Source organism: Artemia franciscana, chromosome 12 (assembly GCF_032884065.1).
Source record: "Artemia franciscana chromosome 12, ASM3288406v1, whole genome shotgun sequence".
In the NCBI taxonomy this organism is placed as follows: Eukaryota; Metazoa; Arthropoda; class Branchiopoda; order Anostraca; family Artemiidae; genus Artemia; species Artemia franciscana.
Window position 1 is genome coordinate 19,352,997 of NC_088874.1, and position 23,626 is coordinate 19,376,622.

Sequence of the window (23,626 nt, forward strand, 5' to 3'; positions counted from 1 at the left end):
TGTTGTATCTGTACTTTTTTGAAATTACAGTAAAAATTGCTAGCCTAAAGTGAACAACCGTAATGTATGTATGGAGTTATTAAAGAATGATACAGAATAATACTGAAACTGGTTGGAAAAACATTTTTAAAGCGACGCAGTATTCCAACACCTCTTGAGACTTTAGAAGACACAATATCACTATGCTTTTTCCATGACAAATTACAATCAATAACAAATCCCAGATAACATGTTTCTTCTATTCGGTCAATTTTCACTCCATTAAATGTGATTGGCTGCGGCAATTCTCCTTGTCTTCCAGTTCTTCTGAACAACATGTAGTTAGTCTTTTTTGCATTCATAGCAAGTAAGCTCTTGGACACGAATGAGTGTAGACCTCGGAGCGCATTATTTGCATTATTTACTAATCCCTGTACTGTAAATATAGCCTTTTTGAGAAAACTACCGTAATAATGCAGCTTTCAAAAGCCTAAAAGATTTTATAATTTTCGTGACAATAATTTGAGCAAAGACGTTGACCATATATTGTTTTGTAATAAAAGACTGTTTTAGTCTTAAGGACGAAGAATATTGTTACTGCTTTCGCTTTTATGTTGTTGTTTTCTCCTTGGTGGGTGGTATATATCTCAGTAATGGCAGGAGGGGAAAATTTGAAATTTTTTTCCGGCATTAGTATATTGAAACTGATAGGAATACTTCATCTAAAGTTTGGACAATTTCCACAACTGTACCGAAAATGCTAGGTTGAGAAAATACGAGACTTTCCTTGGTAAATTATTATTATTATTTTTTTTTTAGTTAAGCAGGGTGTCTGCTTATTCTCTTCCCAAATTTGTCGGTGATTTGGCCAATATTTATGATGCTGTTTATGATGTCGAAGGGCAGTCCTTAAAACTGGAAGTTTCAGATAATGAGGCTATAGAAAGACCTTTCCAAGTTTTTATGCAAAATGGAACGGTAAGTGTCATTTTTACTTTGATTTTTTTTTCTCAAACTTTTACTACTAGATGGAGATAATTGAAATTGTATGCAAGAAAAAACAAAAAAACTGCGAACCCTAAGAGCCACGTTCCTTTGTTAAGATGTTTGTAAGCTTGCCGGTATTTGCAAATTGAGCTATTCGTTTGTCAAATTCGATGATGCTAGCAAAAAATACAAAGAATATACATTGCTCGTTTGAAATTGAGTACCAGGAGACGAAGCTTCGCTCGACTAAGTGAATTTATGACAAAAAATAGTTTCCAGTGTATTCTGGTAGTAGCACAGTAGCACACGTTTTTACTATTTACCAACAGCCAGGTAGCCGACGGACCAGAGATTCATGTTACTTATCATGTGACCAGATCTTGTCTGATGCTCTGATTTCATTCTTTCTTGAACAGCACCAGTAAGGATATTCATCGTCAGTGAAATAATCTGTAGTAAAAGTAAATAAATGATAAAAACATTGATAGAAAAACAATATCAAAACAAAAACAACAACAAAACAAAAATAGTTTCCAGTGTAGCAAAAATACAAAAAATATATATTAATAGTTTTAAATTGAGTACCCTGCGTACGTTTTAAATTGAGTACGTTTTTAATTGAGTACGTTTTAAATTGAGGGACCAAGCTTCGCTCGGCTAAGTGAATTCTTGATAACAAATAGTTTTCAGTTTCCATTCTCCCATCACGGAAATGAAATCCCCCCATACCACAATTTACACATAAAAAACCCTTTTTTTGTGTTTCTTCTAGATTTAGGTGAACTGACATTCATTTTATTTTTTTGCCTAATTAATTTTTAAAATGGCGCCCCTAAAGTATACAAAAGAAAGATTACTTACTAAAAATTCATAATATTATTTCTAGTTGAAAATTTTGCTAAGATCACTCTCAAAATTCAATTAAACGGTTCTGCCCACTAGCAAAGTTCCATTTACGTACAGTACTACTTACTAATTAAATAGTCACTACATTCAAGTTTGATACAAATAAACGATCAAATACAATGAAGATAGAAATTAAGGTTCTTCGATACCTTAAAGCTGGCACGTATGCAGGGGGGGCCTTCGGGCTTGCCCCCCCCCCGAAATTTTGTAAAATGCTTAATTTCCCCTTGTTTTCTTGGGATTTCTGGCAAAAGTAGGACATTTATTAAGAATCTAGATACATGTGTGAAGCCTTTTTTTGGGGGATTTTACAGCATGCAATTATCCGGTCAAGTCACTACCCAATTATTATCCCATTTTCTGTCTAACTTTTTACCCTCTTTGAAGTAATTAGCAATTGTACTGTTATTTTTTTTTGTATAGAAAGTTTGCTTTCCACAGCAAAATAGAATTATCCTTGATATTAGGGCGTTTATCTCCCCTTTTTAGGATAAAGTACAGCTTTTAATGGATCAATTATAGAAACTATCATTTTTCATTAAAATCTACATTTTTGCAATAAAAGAACTACCCCCCACAGCACCCATATTGCACTGTTAACCATAAAATTTCCTTTTCAGTGGGATATAATAGATTCATCACTGGTTCTAAATCGCTATGAACATAACCTGAGCCTAAAACGTATTTTTGAGTCTTCAGTCTTCTCCCCCTCCCATCCGCTATAATACTACATATTAAAGTTAATCTGTATTTTCCGATATACGTACTTTTTGCATTATTAAATAAAAAAAGTGCTACTTTATATCTGCCGTTTCGAGGTTTTGGCCCCCCCCCCCGAAAAAAATTCCTGTACGTGCCTGCCTTAAAGAATCACCTTTCTCGTCAATTAAAACTTTTGTGGTTTGTGTGACCAAACCAGTCGGAATAGAATGGGGGTCTTGCCATACTTCTTATAACTTTAATAGGATATGTGAATAAATGACAGGAAACTAAAAGCCGATGCTTACCTACCAGGAAATATTAGAAAAACCATGAAACTTTCCCCGTTTTATCCCAAAAATAGAGATGTTCAAATTTAATGAAACTTACATCATTAGAAAGCGTTTTTGTCAATGGATTCGAATTTTCTTCTTAAAGTTCAGGAAAGGGGAGCCCCATAAACATGTTGTTGTGGACCTGTTTAAAAAACATTAAAAATAAGCTCAAAAGAAGTCTCACTGAATAATTTGACAGCTTTGGAATTTCCTGTTGTGCTAACTGCCCTGGTTAGGATGTTTAGGGACATAGAATGCACATGATTTACGCTTTATGTACATTGATTAAATTTAAAAAAAAGTTTGTTTTTTAACTGAAAATAAGGAACGACATTAAAACTTAAAACGAACAGAAATTACCCCGTATATGAAAGGGGCTGTTGTTCCCTCTTCAACGCCCTGCTCTGTACGCTAAAGTTTGACTCTTTTTCTCAACTTTACCTTTTAAAACAGTAAAAACTTTAGCGTAAAGAGCAGGGCGTTGAAGAGGGAACAAACCCCTTTCATATACGGGGTAATTTCTGTTCGTTTTAAGTTTTAATGTCGCTCCTTACTTTCAGTTAAAAAAAAACTTTTTTAAAATTTAATTTCTGAACATTTTTTAGTTAATCCTTGTTTTAATTTCGGTTCTAAGCAGATGAATAATTAAAGCGAAATTTGCATATTTATTTATTTGGCTAAATGACTTTCCCATAGTTTTGATTGAACGATTATGAGAAAAAAGGAGGGGGGAGGAGGCCCAGTTGCCCTCCAATTTTTGGGGTACTTAAAAAGGCAACTATAACTTTTAGTTTTTTACGAACGTTCTCATTAGTGAAAGATATACGAAACTTACGAATTAGTTTACGTAACAAACTTCTTTAAACTTATTTACGTTAACAAACAAACGTATATGAGAGGGTTTGCCCACTCGTCAATACCTCGCTCTTTACACTAAAGCTTAAATTTTGTCCCCTGAATCACAAAGGCCGTAAAATAAACACTTGAAATTACTAAAAATACTTTAGCATAAAGCGTGATGTATTAGGAGGAGGTGAACCCCTTATATGCTTAATATTTTCTGTTCTTTTTAAATTTTAATGCTGCTCCTTACTTTCGGTTGAAAAAACTTTTTCATATTTATATGTTCATTGTTTTTAAGTAATGCTTGATTTTTAAAAACGCTGCGCCCCCTTCATGGAAATCTTCTTCCCCCATGACAAATTTCTCCATGGAAAGTTTACCCCACATAACCCCCTCTTCTCAACCCATCCTCCCAACCAAAAAATCCCCCTGAAAACGTCTATACACTTTCCAATAACCATTACTATATGCAAACACTGGTTAAAGTTTGTAACTTGCAGCCCCTCCCACGGGGACTGTGGGGGAGTAAGTCACCCCCAGAGTCATATTTATAAGGTTTTTCGACTATGCTGAATAAATGGCTACTTCAGAATTTTGATCCGACGACTTTTGGGAAAAAATGAGCATGGGAGGGGGCCTAAGTGCCAAATTCTAGGTGCCCCATGACAAATTCCTCCATGGAAAGTTACACCACATAACCCCCTCTTCTCAACCCATCCTCCCAACCAAAAAATCCCCCTGATAACGTCTGTGCACTTCCCAATAACCATTACTATATGCAAACACTGGTCAAAGTTTGTAACTTGCAGCCCCTCTCACGGGGACTGTGGGGGAGTAAGTCGTCCCCAAAGACATAGGTATAAGGTTTTTTGACTACGTTGAATAAAATGGATATCTCAGAATTTTGATCCGACGACTTTTGGAAAAAAATGAGCATGGGAGGGGGCCTAGGTGCCCTCCGATTTTTTGGTCACTTAAAAAGGGCACTAGAACTCTTCATTTCCGTTCGAATGAGCCCTTTCGCAAAATTGTAGGACCACTGGGTTGATACGATCACCCCTGGGAAAAAAAAAATAATAAACACGCATCCGTGATTTGTCTTCTGGCAAAAATACAAAATTCCACATTTTTGTAGATAGGATCTTGAAACTTGTACAGCAGGGTTCTCTGGTACGCTGAATCCTATGGTGTGATTTTCGTTAAGATTGTATCACTTTTAGGGGGTGTTTCCTCCTATTTTCCAAAATAGGGCAAATTTTCTCAGGCTCTTAACTTTTGATGGGTAAGATTGAACTTGATGAAACTTATGTATTTAAAATTAGCATTAAAATGCGATTCTTTTGATGTAACTATTTATATCAAAATTCCGTTTTTTAGAGTTCTGGTTACTATCGAGCCGGGTTGCTCCTTACTACAGGTCGTTACCACGAACTGTTTGATTAGAAAGTTTTTTCTTGACAATTAGTAAGGAATTAAAGGTTTCCTTTGTTTTAAGCAAGCCTCTTGTTAGCTTTTATAATTGTTGGCACATCTAATATAGTCCATCTATTTTTACAAAAATCACTTCGGAAGCTCCCTATGGTGCTGGAAAAATTTGTTTGTGGACCCTTTGTCTTTGAGACTGTCAGCCGATTTTTAGACTAGCAAATTGCATTTTTGACATCGAACATCAAACTACCGAAAAATTACTAATTTTTATCGAAGTCACATGCATTATATGGTCTATTAATGCCATTACAATGGTCATTAGGACTCTTTGCTCAGAATCTGATTTTTTGCTAAAAATTTCCATTCAGAACATAAGAATAAGGTTTTCCATTAAAGAGGTAAGATATTATGCTCGTATTGCAGATCCTTCTTTGAGGCAAAACCAGTAATTGATTGTCAGGTCACTATAACTGTCAGGTCGCTAAGGCGTGACATCAGACAAAAAATTGAATGGGAAACAACTGCTAAAGAAGTTGTTTACATTGCTGAAACACATACCAAAATCCACAATAAAGACGACTGGTTTTCATATTCTCCCAGAGCAAACATCTTTTCTCCTATGGTATTTATATTACAAGAAAAATAAGATCATACCTGATGATCATTCCTGAGCATAGGCAGTTGAGAATGGAAATGCTCGAATCCAATCTGTATAAAAATCCTTTGATTTTCTTTCAAAACATATAGAAAAAATTGCCTTTAACCTTGCAATCACACTTGGAGCAAGAAATAACATATTCGTTCATAACATATTCTGCTTTGATAGTATCTCAACTTCGCACTTTCCTTCTCAAATAATTACAACTTTATTTATTTTTTATAATTTTTTTATTTTTAATAATTTCAACTTTTCCTTCTCAAATAATTATGTATGTATCTTGTGGTTATTACTAGTTCAATTTTCTTCGTCTTAAATGCATATTTAGTATGGTGGCAATTTACTTTGATTGTTTTGTCTGATCTATTATATTTTTCTGGAATTTAATAGTTTTGTTTCTTTTGTGGACATTAACGTGTAAAATAGCTGTCAGAAAATCAATCTAATTTGCGACGTTACAGTCGTTGCTGGGTTTTCTGGTAACATTTTGGCTCGTTAATGGTTTACACTTTCTTTTTGTTCCGTTAAGTCCTATAAATATCTTCTTTTGGGGAAACAGTATTTCATGCTGTCCAATGGACTGTTGAGAGATTATTTTTGCTTTTCAAATGTTAATTAAGAGAGACTTTGAAACTTATGGTGAATAAAAGCTAATCTGTATATAAAGGGCGATGCTACCAGCCCCTGACAACTCTGGTCTTTACTGTAAAGTTTAACTAATGCTATCATGCAAGAATTCTTTGAATTGAACAATTATAGCCATTTTTTTCTTGAAAGTACTTTTCTTAATTACTATTCTAATTATTTGAAGTGGAAAAGCCACTCTTTTAAGTAAATGTGTGACCCAAACAGATGAAGTAACCCAACCTCCTCTTCTTGAACGAAATCTATAAACCTATATTAAATTATGTAAATCAAAATGTATACAAAGAACGATAAGCTATAAAGAAAAGTAACGTGCTTCGTCTGCTTGGAAACCACTTCTCCACAGATCTCTCTCCGAACATCCACCTCGATGAGGTGAGAGCCTCCTGCGCAAGAAAGCTGGGAATAACCCTTTGCTGCAAAAACCGTCTGCCGCTCAGCTTGATCATCCCACTTAATAAGTCTTGCGTCAGATCCGTGGCCGGGCATGGATACCCGCTGCATGCTAGTGCTCCAAAAACGTTGCTGGCATTACTACAAAAGATGCAAAATAGGACTAATAGGGCGGGTTTATTCGTCCTCCACACTTCTCTCCAGTATGGTAGTGAGAGGATGGATGTAGCATAGATGGCTGCGATTCACAAGTACTTAAATTCAACTCCATCTTTAGTGTTGTCTTGGACTATGCCCTTTATTGTCCAACCAACAAGACAGATACGAAGGTACACAGCTCGGTCCAACCAACAGCTTCATCCGATATTGCACTTCGATATGGAATGATCTTCCTTTAGGAGTTAATACCTAAAATTTTCTCTGTTGAATCTTTCAAAACAAGATATTTTAGTCATCTAAAAACCTTGATAAAAGCAAATCAGATGTTTTGTTATGCCTGGTACCGCAAATTTAGAAAAAAATTTCAAATCAATGACCATTTTTATTTGTATAGTACTTTTAAACAGCATATCCAGGGCCATTCTAAATATGAGGGGTCTGCTGGCCTTCTCAACCCCTCATTCTTTACGGAAAAGTTAGATTTTTGAAATTGACGCATAGAAAATTATAGGGTTTATATAGTTTGATATGATTAGGCAATAAAGATGGATTATCCTAAATCAGAGGGGCTTCGACCTCCCTCAGCTCACCACCCTTTGGCCTAAAGTTCCATAAAAAAAAATTCTTGGATGCGGGGCCCGGCCTAGGAATGCCAGCAATCAACGATGACGTCAGTTTACGGAAACTGGGAAGGTGACTACGTGTTCACTTTGCCCTGTCACTGTCTTTGGCTTTATGCATTTACCCTCCCCTGTGGCTGATTGGTTTCCAATCTCTATTAACTTATGAAAAATGCCTAGAACTCTCAATTTTTGATTTAATGAGTATGGAGTATGAACTCCATACTTTCTACAACCGTTAGATGGAGGTGAAGATGAGGAAGGGGCAGTCCCCCCAAAAACGGAATGAATCCTGTCCATTTTCGGGTTATTGTTACTTTCATAATAACAGCATAGACCAGAAATATTCTCAGAAATCAAGAGGGATGAAATATTAATTTCATTTTTTGATGTGTTTTTTTAAAGTTGTTTTTACTCCCCCCCCCTAAAAAATGACCCCCAAAACAAAAATCTTTGATACAGTCCAGGGGATTATATATTAGTTTATACCTCCATCCTCCACTTGTCACTTTCTTAGAACTAATTCTGTATTTATCTGAAGGCTTGATGAGAGTAAGGATGTTTTGGTATTAAATGCACCCTTTGATGCAACTTTCTTCCTTCTTATTTAGCCAAAATATTTTTAAGGTCTATGCAAGTATCAGTTTCTTAGGTAAATCCTCTTTTTTCTTACGATTCCAAACATTTGCATAAGGGCTTTAAAGCTCTGCAATTGGGCTCTATGATTGTTTTATAGCTGTAAGAGAGGAAGGGAGATGCCTCAGAGGGTGTATTTTAATACTAAAACACCCCAACTCTCATTTACCCTTCAGATAAATATAGAATTAGTCCTAAGGGAGAAATTAATATATCATCCCTAGCGCTGTATCTAGGACTTTAGTTAGTTTTTTTTTGGATTAAAAAAACTAAAAAAAAACACACCAAAAATGTGATATTGATATTTAATCCTTATTAGTTTCTGGGAATTTTTCTGGTCTTTGCTGTTGTTATGAAAGCAAAGAGTAACATTAAACCCCAAAACTGGGCAGAATTTATTATGTATAGGAGGGGGACTGCCCCTTCGTCATCCTACCTCTGCCTCACGATTGTAGAAACTTCAGAGGATGTTCATTCAATTAGAAATTTATTGTTCTAGTCCTTTTTTTATAAGTCAAAAGTGATTGGAAACCAAGCAGCCGCGGAACGGGGTATTTTCTGCGGGGGTATTTTCAGGGGGGAGGGTGGTAAATACCTGGACCTGTAGACAGTGACTGAGTGAATGGAACCTCCACTAACATGCTTAAAAAAAGGTAGAAATAAATCTGTCTTTAATGGTTTCTAACATCCAATTATCTTTGATTGTTGACAAAAAACAGCTTTCTAATGAATCCTCTTGACAGGCATTTATGTCGTGGCCTTAAAAACAAGCTATTCCAGCAAGGCAGAACATGTAATGATTCTAACTTGTTTTTTACGCAATGATATTGTCTCATATTTGCAGATTACTGAAAAACAAAGTATGGTGGTTTAGTTGCACAAGGGTTGAGTTACACAAGTGTTCATTTGCAGAGGGGTTTAGTTCCACAGTGGTTCAGTTGCACAGTTGTTCAGTTGTATGGGACACAGTTAGTGTCATGAGGGTTCAGTTAGACAAGGGTTCACTTGCACAGGGTTTCAGTTATATGGGATTTAGTTGCATGGTGGTTCAGTTGCTTGGGGTTCAGTTACACGCACACCACTGTATTAGGACCACTTTTATTTCTAGAAATGATTAATGAATTTTGATAAGAAGTTCTCTCAAAGATGGAAATATGTGGATGAATTGTCAATCCTTGAAGTGTCAGAGGAATATTATAAGTGATCCCCTCAATGCCTAACGCTTGTTTCAGATGAAGATAAGAATCTAAATATGAATGTAAATACCATCAAATCAAATACAATGATGATAAACTTCACGAAATCCATTCCCGTTTTTCTAGATCCTGTCCCACCCTAATGCTAGAGAAACTTGTTAAGCTCATTTGTGTCACAATTTCTAATAATCTTAAGTTGGATATACTTGTTTCGAATATTTAAACAATCAAATATATCACTATCCATCAATTAAAGTTTAAACAAATTTAGGTGTCTTAAGATGCCTTCCCTCCATGTTTACTTATCTTTTGAATGGCCAATATTGGAATATGGATGTCTGGTCTGACATTTACAACTTTCAAGTGAACTTAGCAACAAAATTGAGCTGGTCTAAAAGTGTTTGCTCAGGATCATTTGCAAAGAGAACAAAATGTTGTTCTCCTTCCTCCTTGAAGCCACACTCAATTTTACCTTAAAAGAAAGGAGGGATAAAATTTACTTGCGTTTCCTTTACTGAGGATTTTTCCCCCAATTTTACAACCCCACTAATTTTCTGTTTGGTAATACTTTCTGTTTAGACCAATTTAGATCATTGTTATATTCCTGAGTCGGCTAGAAGTCCCAGCTAGAAGTAAACCCTAAGTCCCCTGCTTAACCCCATTAGGAATATCAGCTTACTCTAGAATCAGGCTGTTACAGAGAGGCTCCATAAAAGCTTCATCCTCTTTATTTTGGAACACCTTAATTTATTCCTTATATATGTCCTGAACTAAAATCAACTCCTTTGTCTATTTTTTTTTTATTTGATGATGTATAGTTCCTTTGGAGCACCTAATAATGAAGTGTATAATACTGATTAAAGAGTACAAAATCACACTATCAGATTAAACATATCAGAGTACCCTATCGTAGAGTTTTCAAGCTCGTGTTTAAAATATGTGGAATTTTGTTTTTGTTTTGCCAGAAAAACAACATGAATGTTTTTTGTTTTTTTTTATTGTATTTTATTTAAAGGATGAAATTATTGAACCAACACTCCTAATGTTTGGGAGAAGGCATTCCTTGTCATAGGTGGCTTGAGTTTAAAGGCTCTTGTTTAATAGGTGATTGCTTCCAGTAAATTAATGTATTGCTGGTTAGGTATCAGTCATTTTCATATACTAATAGACATTTTAGCTAATATTATTGTAGCTGTAAAAATTGCAGCCGAAAAAAAAAACGCCGGCCCCCAGAAAACCCCTTTTCAAAGGACTCCAGTCAGTAATAGCTTAGTGTAATTATAAAGGCTTATAAGTTTTATGGGGATTCTCCTAATCGGCTTTAATTTAATCAATTCTTTGCTACAACCTTGTTTAATTTGGCAAAAACCTGATGAAAATCTTGCAATCCTGATTGTAAAATATGCCACTGGTAATGGATCGTTACTTCAAGTGACATTAGCTGTCATAATCAATTGCACAAGTCACAAATCCTCTACACTGGTACCTTGTGACAGCTTAGTGGATACGACTGCGCTGCTCATCTAAAGGCGCTCAGGTTCGATCATACAGATAGAGACTAATTTTTTGTTTGTTTTTGCAACGAATTTTTGTAAACTTAGAAAGAACAATTTAAAGCAATAAACATAAGATATTTATTTGGAACGTACTCGCAAAAGAGTTGAGCGATTTTTTCTTTGAAAATTTTTAAAAATGCTGCCAAAGATTCTGCTTTTACCGATAAGATATAGCCAAGAACTTCATCTATAACCGAAACTGAAAGAAACACATTGTTGATAATATTGAACATATCAAACGAATTGAATTTTGATGCTGATTTAAAATTTATCAAGTTTAAAATGATCCATCAAAAGCTACGCACCTGAAATTCAGAAAAATTAGCAAAAATGAAGTATTTTTAATTCACAAACAGGTGATCAAATCTTATGAAATTTGATATTTAGAAGGACCTAGTAACTCAGAGCTCTCATTTTAAATCCCAAACGGGTCCAGTGACACTGGGGGAGTTGGAAGGGGAAATTGGAAATATTGGAAAACGCTTAGAGTGGAGAGATCAAGATGAAACTTGGTGGGGAAAATAAGTACAAGTCCTAGATACGTGATTGACATAACCAGAATGGATATGCTCTCTTTGGGGGAGTTGGGGGTTGTTAATTTGGAAACATTAGACAAATTTAGGTATTTTTAACTTACGAACAGGTGACCAGATCTTAATGAAATTTGATATTTAGAAGGAACTCATGTCTCAGAGTTCTTATTTTCAATCCTGACCAGATATGGTGACATTTAGGGGGGGGGGGGGGTTGGAGAGGGAAAACGGAAATCTAGAAGGTTTTTTTCGATTTTCCCGATGAACAAAAGAGAGGAAAAGTGAAAATGGGGTTTTATAAGGCCAATTAAAATACTGGAAGCTACAAAAACGGATATTTCAAGAAGACAACTGTTTCCCTTGTTCAGCAAAATTAGAAGAAATCCAAAAAAATCAAGTTCTCATTTTCTGAACAAAATTGGAGTGATTTAGGCCAGAAAAAAGAGAACAAGAAAGATAAAAAGAAAAAACAACGCAGATATCAAAATGAAGATAACAGAATCAAATGGGGAGGAAAAATGGCTCCTGGACTTAGATTATGTTGAAGATGCGGAGCAGTGAAGATGTTAAAAGTAGAATAGCTAAGGCTCAGGGTGTTTTTTCACAGTTAACATAGTTTGGAAGAATAGAAAGATGTGTCTGCAAACCAAGGTTAGAAAATTGGAAGCTAGAGTGATGACAATGGTCAAATATGGCTCTGAAGCATGGGTGCTCCGAAAAGCAGATCAAAATTTACTAGAGGTTTTCCAGAGAAATTGCCTACGGATTGTTCTGGGTACCTGGCTGACTGACCGTATTTCAAACAGTAGGTTGTACAAAAATTTTGGTTCAATCCCGCTTTCCAGGGCTATAATGAAGGAAAGGTTGAGATGGCTAGGCCACCTTCTGCGGATGAAGGATGACAGATTGCCAAATATTGTCCTTTTTGGAAAACCTTCTGGGGCTACACAGAAAGCAGGTCGTCCTTGTCTAGGTTGGGAGGAAGTCATAGATAAAGATTTAAACGAAATAGGAGCTTCCTGGGAGGGTGTAAAGAGGGAGGCCTTAAATAGATTAGGTTGGAGGAGGAGAGTGCGTAGCTGTGTTGACCTCAGGCGGCTTGGTGTTGACCTCAAGCGGCTTGGTGTTGCAGTGAGTTATTAGTAGTAGTAGTAGTAGTAGTAGTAGTAGTAGTAGTAGTATAAACAAAATTGCTATCTCAAAATTTTGATCGGACGATTTTGGGAAATAAGGGGCGGGAAAGGGGGCCTAGTTGCCCTCCAATTTTTTGATCACTGAAAAAATACACTAGAACTTTTAATTTGAGTATAAATGAGCCCTCTCCCAATATTCTAGGATAACTGGGTCAATACGATCACCACTGGAAAAAAACAAACAAAAAACATAAACACGCATCCTTGATCATTCGTCTGAAAAAAAAAATTAAAAAATTCCACATTTTTGCAGATGGGAGCTTGAACCCTCTACAGTAGGATTCTCTTATATGCTGAATCTTATGGTGTGACTTTTATTAAGATCATTTGACTTTTAAGGGGTGTTTCGGCCAATTTTCGATAGTCAGGAAAAAAATCTTAGGCTTTTAACTTTTGATCGGTAAGACTAAACTTAATGAAACATATATATTTGAAGTCAGAATAAAAAACAAATCTTTAGATATATCTATTGGTATCAAAATTCTTTTTTATAGAGTTTCGGTTACTATTGAGCTGGGTTGCTCTTTACTTAAAGTCTGTTACCACGAACTGTTTAAAAATCAATAGTCGTTAGATTTTGGGGGAGTGGTTGATTTCTTTGGATTTGGATTTACCGTTTTGAATTATTTATTTATTTACCATTTTTTATTTTTTATTGATATCCACGTTGTTTTTTTTCTTTTTGTTTTTTTTCTTTATAGTGGTCTAAAAACCGTTCGCATTTTCGCTCAGAAAATGTGAACTGGACTTTTGGGAATTTTCTTTAGTATGGCTAAAGAAGGGAAGCAGTTTTCTTTTTTTTTTGTGATAGCACCCATGTGGTGTACGAAATTATGTTTTTCAATGAAAATACAAAAAAAGCCATTATCAATAGAAATACAAAAACATAAATATGTTTTTTTTAATTCAAGGAGGCGGGTGCAATTGCCCCCTTCTCCAGTTGATGTCATTTGCAGTGAACTTTCAGACCCCACTTTAAAAAAATTTCACATGTTCACAAGAAAAATATTATTATAACTGTCTTTAGTATGGTATCAAGATGCCTTTTGTTTCAGTAGGGAGCCTTGCTGATCGGTCATTTGGTTTGTAAGGACGCCAGATTTCATAATTTACTATCAGATGATCCCTCCATTAATTTTCTATGATCATCCTCTTTTCCATTGTTCTGTCAAACCAGCACCTTTTGCTAAGTCTATGCTAGCATGTAGACTGTGATCATTGTAGATATTGATTTTCTTTCAGGTTAGAAATATCAGTGTTTCGCCGTCAGACCCAATCTGGGTCATCAATATTAAAAAGAGTATTGCGGATGTTATCCAACTTAACTCTGGTGCAGTTCATGGTAGCTCCCCTATGTTTGAAAAAGTTCTCTATCATGATGAAAAAGAAGCAAACACTGTGGTTGACATTTATGAAAATACAATTTTTGGTAAGTCGTTAATCATCTTTTACAAACATTCGTTTTAATTTGAAAGGGGTTTCTTCTTTATTATCATGTTTTATTTATAAGATATGAAGTGTATCTTCATTGCTTGGCTTGTAGCCAAATCTAACCACAAGGATTGAAATTTATGAAAACAATTTTTTTTGTAAGTTGGTGACCATCTTTTATATGTATTCATTAAAAAAAAGATTCCACAACACATTTTTTTAAAGAAAACACATGAGCTACATTAATCCGAAAATGAGCAGAAATAATGTCAACTAATTTTCCAAACGTAAAAATACCACGAATCTTTATCAATAAATAAACATTCCATAAAAGCTCTAAATTAATATTAGGCTTAGTAATATTAGTACTGACAGCAATAGTAGTACAACTACTAGATGTTGCGGTAGTATGTACACAGTGAAGATTTATTAGTTCAACATACTCATCAACATACCCTGAAAGTTTTATCCTAATACTCTAAGCCATTCTTAAGGTATTTCTTATATGGCCTTTTGACATCCTGTATGCCCACAGCATGTTTCAATTTCATTCAACATACCCCTGAATATTTTCTGCCGATTTTTCTTTAGTAACGATTTTTCTGTATTTTCAAATATTAATTCAGTTTATTGATTTGTTTGGCTTGACAATAATGTCAATGTTAAGTATATATTAAAAAGCTTTTTAAAGGCTGTCTTGATTTACATGTTGAAGCTCCAGATCTTAATCGAAGGTTTTTTTTTCAACCCCTTCTGACAAGAAGTTTTCCTAGCATTTTCTTTCTATTTGTAAGGATCAACATTTATTTATGCCAGTATACAGAAATTTCATAAGGAGCTTGGGGAAACAGCAAACCCGTTGTACATGATTAATTTAAATACGGACGACTTATAAGAGAAATTTGCATATTTTACATCATAAAAATTCTAATTCTTCCTAATTTTTATGGCTTTTGATGACCTATGCATGAACTTCCTCCAGTACTCGCCTGTATCTATTTTCTATAGGGATCTACTACTACTACTACTACTACTACTACTACTACTACTACTACTACTACTACTACTACTACTACTACTACTACTACTACTACTACTACTACTACTAATAACTCACTGCAGCACCAAGCCGCCTGAGGCCAACACAGCTACGCACGCTCATCCTCCAACCTAATCTATTCAAGGCCTCCCTCTTTACACCCTCCCGGGAAGTTCCCATTTCCTTTAAAGCTTTATTTATGACATCCTCCCAACCCAGACAAGGATGACCTGCTTTCCGTGTAGCCCCAGATGGTTGGCCAAAAAGGACGATGGATAATAGCTGCTGACTTTGGAGTAGAAAATTTAATACATATTGAAGTAGTAGTCTATATACAGAATTTCATAAGCAGCACAGATGTGATAATTAGATAAAAGAAGTTAAAGGATAATTTACACAGTTAAAGGGGCATAATTTATAACACTTGCCCCCGGGTTCTGGGGGGTTGTGTGATCCCTGAAGTTTTTGTTATATAATCTTTGGTCTATTTTAAACAAAACAGCGATATGAAAAATTTGATCGGACGTATTTGGAGAAAGGAGGGGTGTGTGGGGAGGGGGATAGTTGCCATGGGATCTTTTGATTCTTAAAAAGTGAACTAAAAAGAGAACAAGAATTTCTAATCATTTGAGTCCCTTACGAAGCTCATACCAACTGTGTCGACTGATTTGTAAATGACTACCTGGTCTCGAATCTTGGTCAGAATAATATTGTTGATTTTGTGGACGCCTTTATTCTTGGCTGCGAGAATTACTCGTTCACTTAGCCATTTATGATTTTTATAATTGGTTAGAATATTCAGAAATACCTTTTCAACAAAATCATTTTTTGACGTCACTAAGTTACAGACTTCAGGAGGCAGTTGTATACGTCCTTAAATTGAGTCAACTGGGAACATTCCGTTTCCAATTGCCAGCAATTGATCTGAAAACGTTTCACCAGAGTGATCGTTTTGCAATCGAACACGCATATTTATAAATGATATTAATGTATTTACGTGTGCCCATAAATATGAATATTTCAGGCAAGCATTTATTTTATCCGCAGGTGTCGATCTAGGAATAATAAGTAATGTTTGCCTGAAATTTCCCGCAAGCAATATTAATGTGCTGCCAAAGGGTTTAGAATTTCCTCGCAAATCTTACAATGATCGCTCGAGATCCTCGAGCGATTTTTTTGTGCGCCATTGTACACTCGTCCCAAACAATAAGTTTGCAGTGCTGCAATACTATACCCATCCCAGATGATTTGGAAATGCTGCACGTGGGAGTTTCTGTAGATTGCATATTTAGAGGTAATTTCAAAGCGGAATGATCAGTTGTCCCACCAGGCAGCAACGTGGCGGCTATTTCGGACGACACAAGGGCCAACACTATGTCATTTTCGGATCGAATTGATGCCAGAATCAATCTAATTAGAAACGTTTAACCAGTACCTCCTGGTGCATCCAAGAAGAAGATTTCTCCAACTCGGTTATCGACACAATGCATTATCTGATCATAAATGCCTTTTTATTCAGACGTTAACTTAGAAATATTTGTTTGTATATACGACAATAGATCAACTTGAATAATCAGACGTATGCTTGAGAAGTCTGTTTGCCATAGATAAGCACACATCTTTAATCATAATTAAAGTGTAGTTATAAATTTCTTTTGTAAAGTCCAAGGTCATATCTGACCTCTCTAGCCATATTTGGTTGAGTATATCCTCGGCCATTCGCGATTTGTACTTCTCCCATAACTCTGTAGGAGATGAAGGAGAGCAAGTTGTCAATATGATTCCAAACAATGCACGGATTTGACTTAGAATTTTGGCATGCGTCGTTGATGCAATTATCCCAGTGTTGGTCGTTCTTCAATAAATTCAGAGCTTGGCATGTGCTACGATAAGTGTCATGTATAGTCCCGTTTACAGTTCTCAAATGCTCAAAGGACGTTGGGCCGGGTAAATTAACCAAAAGCAGGTGGAGACAGAAGCATTCATCTTGATTGGGGTGAATGGTATAGATTCTTCCTATCGTGGTTTAGTTGAAAATTTTAGGTTGGCCGTCGACTGACTCACCCCGTTTTTGACGTTCAAGAATCATTTTGACATAACGCGAGGAAGACAGTTAACGTTGTATCCGGTGGATTCAGGGCTCTTTGTTGTACGTTATATTCCAAAAAATAAACACGTTGACCATTCTGTAAATGTACGGCTAAGTAAACAACAGCTGGACTTCGTTTATGCATCGGAAATGAAAGAATTTGCCACACTGCTTTATTACTGCTTATGTATCTCCCAGCCTGATATTGCACGACTTCCTCGATATCACTTTTTTCAGACTGCAAGCCAAAAACTGCCATTTCGCCGCCTTTGTTGGCGTTTTTAATTATGTATTTGATTGCCTTTACGGAATTAACATATTCCAAGTTTATGTGCGCATTGTATGTTTTCGATAATAAAGGTAAATATGGAACGACCCACTGGTTATCTACTTTGATGTAACGGTTACGCAACTTTACGATTGTTGATTATCCGCCATCTTCGGTAGACCTTCTTCTGTATAAAGGGTATCCATCATTGCAAGTAATTGTGTTAGGTACTAAAAGTTGAGGATATCACTTTGTGCACCTTCCTCTGTCTATTTTTTACTACAATGTCATGTTAGCCACTATCGACATCTACATCAGGTATTTCAGCAGAAACCACATCGTCAATTTCACTAGAAGAAATTTTATCAAATAACCATATTAGTATATGCACGTGTGGCAATCTTCGCTTTTGCCATTCCGATGAGTACAACCAGCATCGCACTGGCCCAAAAACTTTAATTTTTACTATGAAATTTATCAGTGATTTCAACTTTTGCCGGAAGACACGGGCCGTAATGTCATGTCTAGGAACCGGCGATTGTCCAGGAAGTAAAAGTTGCTGTATCTTTTCCCAAGATTGATTAGATGTAAATATAATAAATAAATCTGGACGACCATAGAGACGAACATACGCAATGGTATCTTAAGCATACTCACGCATATGACGTGGACTGCCACCATATGACGAAGGTAAAATCGTTACTGTTCCAATGTTAGTGGTATTCCCGTCATTTATAACTGTATCCCGCAAATGAATGTATTGTTCAGAGCGGAGCTTGGTCTGATTCAGACGGATGAATAACAAACATTCTGATTCAATCTTTGCATACATATCAACGATGTATTGGTGAAACAATTAACGGCATTTTAAAATATAATTCTCTTCATCCTGACGAATCATTATTCTGTTGCCATAATAGTTCATTGCGCTGCATTTCTTATCCATTTCTTTGTTAGCGGCTGGATTTATCAATTTAATATTAAAGTGATAGACATCGGCTCCATCCTAAAAATGATAGGATATTGTAGGGCATCGTAGCATCGATGAGTTTCAGCAATTCTTGTCGACTGATTGTTTCGCCTTTAAAGAATAATATCTCGAGGTAAGAACTGATGACCGACCATAACGATTGCCACTTTGTTGATAGTTGGAGCATTGTATCTACGCACATGTTCAGCAGTAGGCGTTTTGTCAGCGTAAATAACAATTTTATGTGTTTCAGTAGGCATCAAGTCGATTGCTGTTTTGAACAGACCCACTAAATTATTATTATTGTGTAAAAGATGTTGCAACTAGAAAACGATAGTCCTTTCAGCCCCGGGAGAAATTCCACAACATGCATTAAATTCAGCATACTGATGAAGTACAGTTGCAAAAATTTGTGGTGCTCACCTGAGAATGGTAGAAGGGCAATATTTGAATGCCAGGCGATTATACACGCGTTGCTTTTGTAATACATCGAAACGCCTTCTTTTTTTCTGCCCTCTGCCCTTGGGCTTTGTTGATGGTAATTGCTAATCGAATATTCCCTGTGGCCCCGTCGTCATTTATATATCCCCCATGTGCCCTTCCGGTGTCCCCGTTGTAGTTGTGTCCCTGTGTCCCGGTTGTCATTTATATTCCCTGTGTCCCGGTTGTCATTTGTGTCCCGGTGTCCCGGTCTGTAATTTCTCTTTGAGTGTCCCGGTCGTCATTTACATTCCTTGTGTCCCGGTGTCCCGGTCTGTAACATACGACAATAGATCAATTGTGTTGTAAATTTGTTCACGATCCTATTCTACTCATGTAGAAATAGAAGCAGTACGATTAGGTGAACGCATTCCCAAGTGCTTGAGAAGTTTGTTTGCAATAGATAAGCACAAATCTTCAATCATAACTAAAGTGCAGTTATAAATTTCTGTTGTAAAGTCCAAGGTCATATCTGACCTTTCTAGCCGTTGAAGATATGGGCCGTAATGTCATGTCTATGAACCAGCGATTGTCCAGGATGTAAGAGCTGTTGTATCTAATCCCAAGATGGATTATATGTAAATGTAATAAATGACGAATCAATAATCTATAGGCATAATATTTCATTGCGCTGCATTTCTTATCCATTTCTTTTTTAGTGGCTGGATTTATCAATTTTATATTAAAGTGATAGCCGTCGGCTCCATCCCAAAAAAAGATAGGATATTGTAGGGAATCGTAGCATCGATGAGTTTAAGTATTTCCTGTCAACTGATTGTTTCGCCTCGAGGTAAAAACTGATCACTGACCATAACGATTGCCACTTCGTTGATAGTTGCGTATCAGTAGGCATCAATTCGATTGCTGTTTTCAACAGAAGCACTAAATTATTATTTTTGTGGAAAAGATGTTGCAACTGGGAAACGATAGTACTTTCAACGTAGTTTTTTTTATCATCGGTATCACTTTCAAGTTGTTTGTTTTGTTTTACCTTGGCTTGTCTTTCGTCACTATGAAATACATATCGCCGAACCTTTGTTTTTTTAACTAAAATCTGGTAGGCATTGATGACCTTATCCAAGTCAAAATCCAAAACCCAATCATCATCGCTATCATTTTCAGTTTTGATACGTTTTGACTCTTGCTGTCCAGGTTGATTTTCCTCTAACTGCGCGATTTTGCGTTCTTTAGCCCCAAGCCTTTTGGCATTAACTCTTTGAGCAGCTTCCTCGGCTGTTTCTTCTGCCATTGTAGGATTTATACTAAAATTTCTCTTTGAATTAACTATTTGAGCATTTTCCTCGGCTGTTTCTTCTGTCATTTTAAGATCTATACTAAAAATTTCTCTTTGAAACGCCTTCTTATATTGACGTCATAACAAACATGACGTCAGTTGACAAACAATTTCATGACGGCATAATGCTCAATCCTTATAATAACGTCAGTCGACAAACATGACGTCAGTCGACACACAAACAACTTATTTTTATATATATAGATAGATAAGACGCCATGTTGAATATGACGTTATGTATTAAAATGAAAGTTTTCTATATATATATATATATATATATATATATATATATATATATATATATATATATATATATATATATATATATATATATATATATATATTTGGGGTGGCTTCGCGCCACCCCAACACCTAGTTGGTGGGGAGCTTCGCGCCCCCCCAAGCCCCCCCGCACGCGTAAGTCGTTACGCGCCATATTCGTTACGCGCCATTGTAGTTGTGTCCCTGTGTCCCACCTGTGAATATAGATAGATTTATATATGTGTTTCAAACTACGTAAAAATTGCGAATATACAACATTCTTGGCTTTCCCATTGTCTGTCCATATACAAAGCCGTATGTACTAATAATGACGTCATATGCAAACGCTCTTTTTACAAACAAACAAACATGCATACACACAACTCGTTTTTATATAGATAGATAGATAGATAGATACAATACAAGTTAACTACGTAAAACTTGTGAATATACAACAGTCTTCGCTGTCCCATTGTCTGTGCGTATAAATAGATTGTCAGGTTTACCGACCCTCAAAGATGCAACATACAATTGTACATTGGTAAAGCAATCTGTATTAAGATCTATACCGCATTTTTCTAGTGATTGCCCTTGAGCTTTGTTGATGGTGGTTGCAAATGCTAATCGAATTGGGAATTGCAATCTTTTAAATTGAAAAAGCAGATCCATTGGAATCATGGGAATGCGAGGAATAAGAACAGCCTCGCCCTCATAAGGCCCTGTCAAGATTGTGGCCTCTATTAGGTTTTCCATTGTTTTTTTTACGGCAAGTCGCGTGCCATTGCAAAGCTTTGGTGGGTTGATATTTCTTAAAAGTATTATTGGTACGCCTATTTTTAGTTGTAGCACGTGTGGTGGAAACACTGAAGGATCTATGGAATTTAAAAATTCAGATGGATAATTAACCGCTTCATTTGGTTCCAAAATACAAATTAACTGCGTAAAACTTGCGAATATACAACATTCTTCGCTGTCCAATTGTCGCTGCATATAAATAGATTGTCAGGTTTACCGACCCTCGGACATGCAACGTACAATTGTCCATGGGAAAAACAATCAGTATTAAGATCTATACCACATTTTTCTAATGATTGACCTTGAGCTTTGTTAATGGTGATTGTAAATGCTAATCGAATTGGGAATTGCAATCTTTTAAATTGAAAAGGCAGATCCGTTGGAATCATGGGAATGCGAGGAATAAGAACAGCCTCACCCTCAAAAGGCCCTGTCAAGATTGTGGCCTCTATTAGGTTTTCCATTGTTTTTTTTTTACGGCAAGTCGAGTGCCATTGCAAAGCTTTGGTGGGTTTATATTTCTTAAAAGTATTATTGGTACGCCTATTTTTAGTTGTAGCACGTGTGGTGGAAACCCTGAAAGATCTATGGAATTTAAAAATTCAGATGGATAATTAACCGCTTCATTTGGTTCCAAAACTGTGTCGACTGACTTGTAAAGGACTGCCTGGTCTCGAATCTTGGTCAAAACAATATTGTTGATTTCGTGGACGTCTATATTTTTGGGTGCGAGAATCGCTCTTTCACTTAGCCATTTATTATTTTTATAATTTTTTAGAATATTCGGAAATACTTTTTCAATCAATTCATTTTTGGACGTCACTAAATTACAGAAATCAGCAGGTAGTTGTATACGTCCTGAAATGGAGTCTACTGGGAGCCTTCCGTTTCCCATTGCCAGCAATTGATCAGAAAATGTTTGACCAGAGTCATCGTTTTGCAATCGGACACGCATATTTTAAGTTAATTTTAATATTTTTACGTGTGCCCATAAATTAGAATTTTTCAGGCAAGCATTCATTTCGTCTGCAGGAGTTGATCTAGGTATTATAGGTAATGTTTGCCTGAAATCTCCCGCAAGCAATATTAATGTGCTGCCAAAGGGTTTCGACTTCCCTCGCAAATCTTTCAAGCATTGATCCAGAGCTCGAGCGATTTTTTGTGTGCCATTGTGCACTCATCCCAAATAATAAGTTTGCATTGCTGCAATACTTTACCCATCCCAGATGATTTGGAAATATTGCACGTGGGAGTTTCTGTAGAATGCAAGTTCAGAGGCAATTTCAAAGCGGAATGAGCAGTTCTTCCACCAGGCAGCAATGTTGCGGCTATTCCGGACGACGCAATTGCCAACGCTATATCATTTTTTGATCGAATTGATGCCAGAATCAGTTTTATCACAAATGTTTTACCATTACCTCCTTGCGCATCCAAAAAGAAAATTTCTCCAACGTTGTTATCTCCAATAAATTCAGAGCTTGGCATGCACTACGGTAAGTGTCATTTATAGTACCATTTACAGTCCTCAAATACTCAAAGGATGTCGGACCGGATACATTCACCAAAAGCAGGCGTAGAAAGAAGCATTCATGTTGATTGGGGTGAACGGTGTAGAGTCTTCCTATCGTGGTATCTTTGAAGATGGTAGGTTGGCCGTCGACTGACTTACCCTGTTTTCGACGTTCAAATACTTTATTTTTAGTATTCCACGTGTAATACGAAGGCACTTCAGTATACAGCAGTTTTTTTTGCAAAAGAATCATTTTTGCAAAGCGAAAAAAAAGCTGTTAATGTTGTATCCGGTGGATTCAGGACTCTTTGTTGCACGTTGGTTTCCGAGAAATAAACACGTTGACCATTCTGTAAATGTACCGCTAAGTGAACAACAGCTGGACTACGTTCATGTATCGGAAATGAAAGAATTCGCCAAACAGCTTCATTACTGCTTATGTATCTTCCAGCCTGATATTGTACGATTTCATCGAAATCTTTGATTTCGGGCTGCAAGCCAAAAACTACCATGTCACTGCCTTTGTTGACGTATTTACATATGTATTTGATTGCCTTTACGGAGTTACAGTATTCAACGTTTATGTGTGCATTAAATGTTTTTGATAATAACGGGGAATATGGAACAACCCACTGGTTATCTACTTCGATGGTGGTACCGTTACGCTTCTTTATTATTGCTGTTTTACCGCCATCTTCAGTAGATCTTCTTCTATATTGTGGG

At 36.2% G+C, this 23,626-nt stretch overlaps 1 protein-coding gene across 1 annotated transcript in view; it reads left to right on the forward strand.

The window, feature by feature from the left end:
* Positions 1-23,626, forward strand: part of LOC136033813 (uncharacterized) — a 129,835-nt gene that overhangs the window by 9,115 nt on the left and 97,094 nt on the right. Inside the window, exons 3-4 of the mRNA XM_065714727.1 lie at positions 799-957; positions 14,009-14,195. Of these exons, the coding sequence (XP_065570799.1) occupies positions 799-957; positions 14,009-14,195 (346 nt within the window). The remainder of the gene's footprint in view (positions 1-798; positions 958-14,008; positions 14,196-23,626) is intronic.